Source organism: Eptatretus burgeri, chromosome 15 (genome assembly GCF_056783735.1).
Source record: "Eptatretus burgeri isolate ZD-2024b chromosome 15, Ebu_testis_v1, whole genome shotgun sequence".
NCBI classification, from domain to species: domain Eukaryota; kingdom Metazoa; phylum Chordata; class Myxini; order Myxiniformes; family Myxinidae; genus Eptatretus; species Eptatretus burgeri.
The window spans coordinates 46,366,364-46,376,363 of record NC_140975.1 but is presented as its reverse complement, the minus strand read 5'-3'; the positions used below and the strand labels follow the sequence as shown (position 1 = coordinate 46,376,363).

Here is a 10,000-nt window from a genome sequence, read left to right as displayed (position 1 = left end):
ATTACTGGACTTCTGTGGTTTATTTTATCCCGATACATGCAACACTGAGTCGGCTAGACGTTGAATCCTCGAGGAGGTCAAGATCCCTCAACAATCAAAAGAATCCTTTCGATCACGACGCGGTTCGAGGGTAGAAATCCACATCAGTTGGTGCCAGTGACACGGATTCGAATCGGCGTTGTGCGGCGCTCGTGACCGGAGGTGCTTAATCTGCCGGAGGCAGTGCCTGGAGGAACGACAAGTGCTTGAGCGAAGGTAAGCAGGGGGGGTTCTCCGAGGGTGCGATTTATTTTATTCTGTGATTTTAGAGTGAATTTAGCGGTTGTGATTTGTGTGATTTTGGAGATGGGAAATAGAAATTGTAAAAGGAAGGAAAATGTGTATACCGAGGCAAATTGTATTCAAAAACCACGGAGAGGTACATGTGCAAGAATTATGTTTGATAAGTATGGGCCTGAAGCTGTGAGAGACATGGGGAAATGGTGCAATTGGACCAAAAATAGTCGATTACCCTTCCCTGAGAATGGAACGTTCGATCACGAGTGTTTAGACAATTTAAGAAAAGTACTGGAAGTGAAAAATAGTGACAAAAAGGTCCAGAAGCAGGTGAACTGGAGCGTTTATATAAATTGGATGAAGGAATGTCATGACAGAGACGAAAAGGCACGGTTGTTAAACCTGAAGGGTCAGCTAGACCAATTAACGAAGCAAATGCCGGTGAGACTTGAAAATAAAACCAAGAGACAGCGAGCAGTGGCTGTCAGATTTGAGGATGAAGAAGAAGACTCAGATACATGGCCAAAGTGCACAGTTCCGATAGCACAACCGCTCGAGGACGAAGAAGCGGGAGAGACAGAGGGAGATGATGCCACAGGGCAAGGAGAGGCTCAACGGGGAGCCAGGCGAGTAATTAAGAAAGAAACAAGAACACAAAGCAAAAATAAAGTTCCTCTTGCTGACAAGGGTAAAATACAAACTCGATCAAAAAAAATAATGCCGGAGACCGCGAAGGACGGAGATGATGAGGCACTCATTGGCGCGTTTCCATTGCGAGATTACCCGGGTGCAAGGGAGGTACAAGCAATATATCGTCCGTGGGGCTCTGAATTAAGAGCCATCGTAAATGAGATGCCGAAGATACGAGAGAACCCAAAAAAATTCCAGGCGGAACTACGCGTGGTGGTGGCATGCCATCAGCCAACATATATGGACATGGAAATATTATTAAAATTAGTGCTACCAGAGGGGTTACTCCGACAATTGAAACAGGTCGCTGCATGGCCAGATGAAGCTCCTGGAGACAGGGAGGAGCTCAAAGAACATATTGACACCCTCATTGACGCTGTCACAGAGGTGGTAACACTTAAGACCGACTGGGCAAAAATACAGGTGTGCAGGCAATGCGCTGGCGAGGACCCATTGGAGTTCTTAGAGCGTTTTCGGGGTGTATACCAATGTCACTCTGGACTGAAAGAAGAGGGAGTACCATTTGCTCATGTCTATCTTAATGGTTTGACGGCCAAATTACAAAATGAGATAAAGCGAGTATGTATTGGTTGGGAATTAAAGGAAGTGAAAGACTTGATGGAATATGTAACGCATTGTAATTCATTGTTGAAACATCGTTCTGACGAGGAAAACGAATCAACATTAATGCTATCCCAGGTTCAAGGTCAAGGTGAATGCCCCGGGGAAAGGAATGTGAGATATAATGCACAAAACCGAGGGCAAACCAATTACCGTCAGAGACCAAAATACAGAGACCAGCGCAGAGATTTCTGTTATACATGCGGAAAACAAGGACACTGGGCTAACGAATGCCGAAATCGTAGAAACAGTCAAACTTATAGTTCGTATGAACCGGTAGAACAGAGACCAGCGGCGCAATACAGAGATGAAACTCGCAGACACTCCACGCCTCCAGTGAATGAAAATCCATATTATAGACAACAGGAAAGATGGGGAACACAGTTTGAGCAAGCTGGTTCATTTCAACCCACTGCACCTCAAACCGAATTCCCTCCTCCTCCTCCTCCAGCCTCGTTCCCTCCTCCTCCACCCTCATTTCTTCCTCCTCCATCTCAAGGTTCATTTCAAACCCAAAACCCATTCATTTTATGACAAAGAAAAGAAGCGACTTCGTCTGAGTTACCCTTCCTGACTTTGAAACCATGTGACGAACCGAAATTGACTTTGAAAATTGAAGGCCAAGAGATTCCTTTCTTAGTCGACACAGGAGCGACCAAATCTGCGCTCAGAAGGAGTGATTTCCCAGACGCCCCGTTATCGCGAGAACGAGTAAAAGTAGTGGGAATGTCAGGAGTTGCTAGTACGATTCCACTGACAGAGCAGCTCCGGGTGGAAATTGGACCATTGTCTGCAAACCATGAATTTTTGATGGCAACTAATACACCAATTAATCTGTTGGGGAGAGATCTGTTATGCAAGCTGAATTGTTCAATTAAGTGTACCCCTGAGGGTGTATATTTAGAAATACCTCACGAATCACACATAACTATGATGAATTTATTACAGGAAAATACAGAAAATCTTGTATATCAATGGACTGTGATTAATTGTGAAGCATTTAACCATTTGCAGGAATATTTATCACATTTGGAGAGAAACGTACCCGAGGTGCTCGATTGGGTGAGTAAACACGGCATGGACAGACGGTACTTACAGACTCGACTACATTGCATTGCAGATTGCAACATCAAGGGAAAAGATAACGTCTATGCGAGTGAAACACTCTCGAAATTACACCAGACCTTTGACTTAGTGTTGGGAACAATTTGGATTGGGAAGCAAGGAATTGGCCTGGAGGTGCATCTCACGCAGGAACAATTAAAATTGTGGAACCAACCGTCCAGTGTTACACCACATGTTACTTTAGCGATTGCAGAAGGTTACCAAGAAACGGACATTGGTCACATGGTAACCTCTTTGAAAAAAGCATCACAAGCGACTTTGATGGAATCGAGCCAAGTAAACGGACTTTGGAAGATCGGGGAACAGGGATTCTGTTGGACAGAATGTCAAGGATCAGCAAAAGCTGTGTTCGAGGTGGTCGATCTCTCAGAATTAAATGGGTCAGGAAAATTACCTGAAATACTCGAACAAGTCCCGACTTGTCTGTGGGCAACACATGCCAACGATGTCGGCCAAATTAAAAGTATGAATCCAATCAAGATCACTATAGATCCAAAAAAGAAACTGCCTCGAAAACCGCAATACCCTTTGTCTCCAGAAGCAGAGGTAGGAATTGCTCCTGTAGTGGAAGCACTATTGAAACAAGGGATAATTATTCCCACTGTTAGTCAATGTAATACACCGATCCTACCTGTGAGAAAACCTGGGAAGCCAACGTGGAGATTCGTACAGGATTTGAGGGCAGTGAATGATGCGGTAATTCCAGCTTTTCCTGTAATTGCAAATCCAACTACCATTCTATCAAGCATCCCAAGTAACACTACCTATTTTAGTGTTGTGGATCTTTGTTCAGCTTTTTTAGTATACCAATAGCCCAAGAAGTACAGTTTCTGTTTGCATTCACCTACCAGGGAAAGCAATACACTTGGACTGTATTGCCCCAGGGGTATTGTGAAAGTCCAACATTATTCTCGAGGGCCCTCAAAGACGACTTGGATGATGTAGTTTTCCCTTGTGGATCCACACTGATTCAATATGTTGATGACCTGCTGATCTGTTCAGCGTCAAAAGACGCATGCGAACGAGATACATTGACATTGTTGAGGGCCTTAGCCAGGAAAGGACACAAAGCATCGAGAGCTAAATTGCAATTTTGCCAAGAAGAAGTGAAATATTTGGGGCATATTCTGAAGGGAGACACAAGACGCATCTCCCCTGAACGTATAGCGGCAATATTAAACCTGCCCAAGCCAACTACTGCTAAACAGATGAGGTCTTTCCTCGGAATGAGCGGCTATTGCAGACAGTGGATACCAGATTATGCGGCCTTAGTGCGCCCCCTGGTGGACATTGGTTCGGCAAACGCACCCAGCCCACTTGCATGGACACAAAATGCAGACAAGGCTTTTGTAACGTTAAAACAGGCTCTTTCTTCGGCTCCCGCTCTGGGTTTACCAAACTATGAAAAACCTTTCCATTTGTTCGCATGTGAGAGACAGGGATTCGCACAATCTGTGCTGACACAGAAGCACGGAAATAAATTACGGCCTGTTGCATATTATAGTACTAAATTGGATCCGGTAGCGCAAGGATTCCCCCCTTGTCTCAAAGCAGTAGCAGCCGCTTCGCTCGCGGTGCAGGCGACCGAAGCGCTCGTCGCGGGAAACACTTTGATTCTCCTGGTACCGCATGCAGTGACAGCTGTATTGTTAAAAACGAAAACACAACATTTGTCGGCTTCAAGAGCAACAACACACGAACTCTCACTCACAGCACCCACGAACATTACGATTAGGAGATGCGCACCGCTGAATCCTGCTAGTTTGTTGCCAGGAGTACAAGATAGTGATCCTCACAATTGTGAAGAGATAATCGCCCACACGTGTCAACCCCGTCCTGACTTGAGAGACACACCAATCCAAAATTCTGAATTGGTTCTATATGTCGACGGCTCATCATCGCGTGCACCTGATGGATGTTTATTAACAGGCTACGCCGTTTGCTCTGATCACGAAGTAATCGAAAGCGGGAGATTGGCTGAGAGCTGTTCCGCGCAGCAGGCAGAACTGTTCGCCCTCACTCGTGCATGCCATTTAGCCAAAGGCCAAATAGTGACAATCTACACTGACTCCGGCTATGCCTTTGGTGCTGTACACGAATTTGGAGCACTCTGGCGCGAAAGGGGTTTTATAACATCATCAGGTACGCAGGTGAGGAATGGAACATGGATTGCGAATCTGCTGGAAGCAATACTTCTGCCTCACCAAATTGCAGTGGTAAAATGTGACGCCCACACTGGGAGATCTGATGACGTCTCATGGGGAAATGCCAGGGCAGATGCAGCTGCAAAATCTGCTGCCCACAACAGAGCTCTTTTAATATCACAATGTGTATTGAGACAAGAGGCAACACCGACCATTAACGATATAAACACTTTGCAGACAGCTGTCAATGCTAAAGAACGAGATTTGTGGATACTGGCTGGATGTGAATTCGAAAATGAATCCAAATTATGGAGATCATCTGATGGTCGTGTGGTGGCACCAAGAGCTCTATTACCTTGGCTCGCCCGATTGGCACATGGGGCCGGGCATACTAGCAAAGGCGGCATGAGTGCTTCAATTGGGAGACAGTGGTTTGCCCTGGGGTTTAGTCCAATTGCAGAACAGTATTGTAAGACATGTCATATTTGCCAAAAACATAACCCAGCAAGGGGGGTGGAGATGGCCCCAGGGGGTCATCCAATTCCATTCGGACCTTTTGTTCATATCCAGATGGATTTTGTCCAGTTACCAAAATGCTGCGGTTTTGAATTTGCGTTAGTCATCGTCGATTTGTTCACCAAATGGGTTGAGGCTTACCCTTGTCGGAAAGCAGATGCCATTACTGTGGTTAAACTGTTGATGAAGGATTTCATCTGTAGGTTTGGAATACCTTGTAGGATCTCCAGTGACCAAGGTACTCATTTCACAGCCGAAGTGGTGAAAGAATTGTGTCGCATATTGCAAATCAAGCAACATTTCGACTGCCCGCATCGTCCGCAATCTGCGGGGGCAGTAGAGAGGCAAAATGGATTCCTAAAGAATAAACTGGCCAAGATTTGTGAACAAACTGGATTAAAATGGCCAGATGCTCTGCCAATTGCTCTCATGACTATGAGATCTACCGCAAATCGAAACACTGGCTTATCTCCGCATGAGATTCTGATGGGAAGACCAATGAGATTACCGAACTCACCTCCTTTGACTATAAAAGACATGAACGTGCAGCAAATGGACGACACGTTGCTTACGTTCTGTATCTCTCTGAATCATGCTGTAAGAACTTTTTATGCACAGGTGAAACAAGCTCTGCCAGAACCAGCCACATCTGATCATCACAACTTCAACCCGGAGACTTTGTTTATGTGAAAATTTACAAACGGAAGAACTCTCTTCAGGCACGTTGGTGTGGGCCGTTTCAAATACTGCTAACTACCCATACAGCTGTGAAGTGCAAAGGAAGAGCAACATGGATCCATGCCACACACTGCAAACTGGCACACGGCAAAAAAGAACCCGAGGAGAACATTGCTTCCTGATAACTTTAATGATTCTTTCCATTGCAGGATTATTTGTACTACTAAATGCAAGTGGTGCAATGTGTACTTGGTCTGTTAAACCGATAAGTACTGTCTGTGATCAATGTTATTTGCATGTTCTTTGGAGATGGGCCTGTCAGACTACCCACCAAACTAAGCCTAGGGCATTCAGAGACCGAAGAAGCTTAACGAGCAAAGTGGGTTCACCACATGGAATAAACACTTATCTGGCTCTTTCTCGTAAACACGCGAAAGCTTTTAATAAAACCAATTGCTAGGTTTGTACTAAGATACCTCATTCAGCAGTTACTGGGATACCGCTTCTGGCTATACCATTTAATCTGAGTGAATGGTGTGGGTACTGGGCAAAGGAAAGAAACTGGGATAAACAAGATAATAACCTTAACGACCACATCGTTACCAATGGAAATGGAAATTGCCTCCGACAACGAAATTTCAGTAACTGGTTTTGGCCAAATTTTAATTTAAGTAAAATGCCCCCACATTTTATGGTTGAACGGGCAACAGAAAAACCCGAACTATGCTTGGTACAAGAGGCATGGGGAGAAAGAAGATTAGGGAATTCTGAATGCAGTAATTATGTTTATGAAAATCACACGATGGGACCACAAGTCGCTTTAAATAATACCTATTTCGTGTGTGGAAATCGAGCATACCCATGGCTTCCAGTTAATTGGAGTGGATCTTGTTTCTTGTCATTCATTTTGCCACATATGCGCCTGCTATCTAAGTCACCTTTTGAGCATTTGAAACGGGATAAACGGGGTTTCACGTCAACTGAACTGTTCTTCATGATTTTAATCCCTCACTACGGTGTTGGACAAACGTCTGTGGGATTGGCAGAGTTGGCTGCTTCCCTTGAATTATTGGCAAATAAAACTGCTCTAGGCATGATTGATATCAACTCGGAGGTCGTCGCCCTACGTGCAGTTTCAATGCAAAACCGAGTTGCGCTCGACCTCATTCTCGCGGCTCAAGGAGGAACGTGTGCTGTAATTAACTCTGAGTGTTGTACTTATATCCCTGATAACTCGGAGAAAATCACAAACATAGCTGACGAGATTAAACAAGAAGGAGCCAAGTATCACAATTATTTCACGAAAGATGGGCTTTATTCCTGGTTTGAAGGGATTTTTGGAGGCTGGGGAACTACCCTATTGCATTGGATTTCCGTTGGGTTATTGTGGATCATTATTGTAGTGGTGCTTGTTAGATGTGCAACAATTACAATGCCGGCATTGATTGTTTCTTGTCTAAAGAGGAATACTGCTAAAAAGGTGATGGTGGGCCAAGCACCACCCTCATACCCTGGTTTTGAGACTGAGTCCTACGACTCTTTTGAGCTAGAACCTGAACTTCGAAATCCATAAGTAGCGCAAATGAATGTGTTCAATATTCACGGGAATTGTCAATCCACTCTTGCTCATCTGCTTTGTTCCCGAAATAGGTTGTCGAAAATCAGCTGTGCAGCCCAACGGGTAGCCTTATCTTCTATCGGCCTAGAGGCCTACCGGAACCTCAACCAGGTCCGAAGCTGTACAACCACATGAAGCCACCTGGCTTGCGGGACAGGAAAGGCTAAGGGACTGAGCTCTACGATGGGGAAAAGGGGGGAAGTGACTACCCAAGAAAATGGGCACACTCAAACACAACAGAGAATGTATTTCCAAGTGAAGAGAAAATATATATCATTAAACTTAACTAGTGTTGCCTTTTAGGCAACAAGGGGGGAGTGTTGGGGAAATTATTACTCTCTAGACAAGAAACCTTTGCCTCAGTCTGAGTAGGTCAAAGTGTTTGCGTTTTTCCTCTACTGTTCTACTATTTAGTTGTTAAGGCCTACCACCTACTTATAATCTTGTCTTTCTTTGACACTTTGGACATTGCTTGGGTTTCTGAAAGTACAAGGTGACCGGGCTGATAAGCTGTGCATTCTGTTCTTGCGATCAAAGGCCTCTCTGCTTATAAAATGGAATGGATATATGGGGAGGGGGAGATGATCTGAGGGACAGCAAATAAATGGTACAGAAGAAAGAACTCCTTGTGGACATTGATTATTACTGGACTTCTGTGGTTTATTTTATCCCGATACATGCAACACTGAGTCGGCTAGACGTTGAATCCTCGAGGAGGTCAAGATCCCTCAACAATCAAAAGAATCCTTTCGATCACGACGCGGTTCGAGGGTAGAAATCCACATCACCGTCAAATGCGGACGTGGTAGTAATCACCGGATTTTACTCCAACGAGGAAGTCGTCGTGTTTGTCGGCGGAGATGTTGTTCGTTTTTGGATGCCGTTGCTGGCGAAAAGATGGCGTTCTTTGTGGAGATGATGGTGAGGAGATGTTGTTCGCTTTAAAATAAAGATAGCAAAAGAATAACAGCTCACTCAAAGATGCACAGCCCGTTAGAAATTGGTGGGGAAATCTAACCTGGAACACACACTTACCGACATAACTGATCTCTAGGAAACCTGAATGGTGTTCTGTGAATTTCCACAACCGTAACTATATATATATATATATATATATATATACACTATTAGGGATATCCGTATGTATGAAGGTGGATCTGAAGGAGTACATGTTAAAGTTAATTGTGAAATTGTAGAGGCTGCCACCATTATTTTTTTTTTCATCACCACTATAATATTATATTTTCCCTGCCATGTTTTATATGCAGAAGACTCTAGTTCAAAAATGTTAAGATTTATCGCCGCATCAGATAAAAAACCGTAACGCCTCAACAATGTGAGGCTGGTTTTATGTCATCATTTGTGACTTAATTTATACATCGGGCATAACCCAGCCTGGCCCAGCGTATTTGATTTTTATACATCTGTTATCCTGATAACGTCAAAATTATAACCGTTCTTGAAGTAAGAATTGGGAGACGTGTATTATGAAACGGCATACCTCTGAACGCCTCTGTCGCTGTTGCCATGCGCGTGCAGTTCGAGAATTCAAATTTGTTCGCTTTCGCAGTGGCATAATGTTTCGGGTTTCAAAGCTGTTAAAACAGGAGGAGAATGTGTATGTATAAAAAGTCAACGAATACGAACATTTTGTATTTCAAAAAACCCTAGCGTTTTTAACCATGAAGCCTTTTGTTACGATTAATACGCCGGCGCACTATTCGAAAGCCTTTTTTTTAATGGAAACTTTTTTTATACATATATTTTTTTCATTTTTATGGAAAGCCACTTAGCGCATCCTGAAGCTGAATGTTAGTTCTATATGTGTGTAAAGTTTCATTAAGATCGGTTCACTGGTCTAGGAGCTTATTGGTTACAAACAAACAGACAGACAGACAGAAGGACTGCCATTTATATAGTAGACCAGCTGAAGTACCCGGTAATACCCGGGAAATTTGCCCTATTTTCCTCACGCTAGTTAGACTGAGCCAGTAGTTGTATGGAGAAAATTAGGAAGGCTTCTTTTATTCCTCAGATTTATGGAAGGAAAGCTTTATGCTGCCGTAATCCTAAGAGAGGTCATAGTTGAAGGCGGCCTTGAGCCACTCAATGTTTCTAGCAGCAGTAGAAACTGTCCTTGATGTCCTGCCAAAACCGGGACCAAGAAAGCTGGAACGTGAGTTTTGTGCTTCTCTCGCCCGTCAGTGTGACGCTCTATTTGCAGTTAGGCGACACTCTCTCTCTCTCTCTTTGCAGCCGACTCCGCTTGCCTGGCTCTTTCATGAGCAGATCTATCAGCAGTTAGCTGTTGCCGTGCACGTGGAGTTCGAGA

The 10,000-nt window shown here is 44.1% G+C and overlaps 1 protein-coding gene across 4 annotated transcripts in view; it reads right to left on the bottom strand.

The window, feature by feature from the left end:
• LOC147012107 (glutathione synthetase-like) overlaps nt 1-9,398 on the bottom strand; it is a 50,463-nt gene extending 41,065 nt beyond the window's left edge. Inside the window, exon 1 of one of the 4 annotated variants that reach the window (XR_015052032.1) lies at nt 9,170-9,398. Coding sequence is in view for 2 of the 4 variants with exons in the window: in XM_085858370.1 (XP_085714496.1) it covers nt 9,170-9,244 (75 nt within the window). In the remaining 2 variants the exon portion in view is untranslated. The remainder of the gene's footprint in view (nt 1-9,169) is intronic. The other 3 variants (XR_015052033.1, XM_085858370.1, XM_085858372.1) reach the window with 3 other exon arrangements.
• Nucleotides 9,399-10,000: the final 602 nt, after the last annotated feature.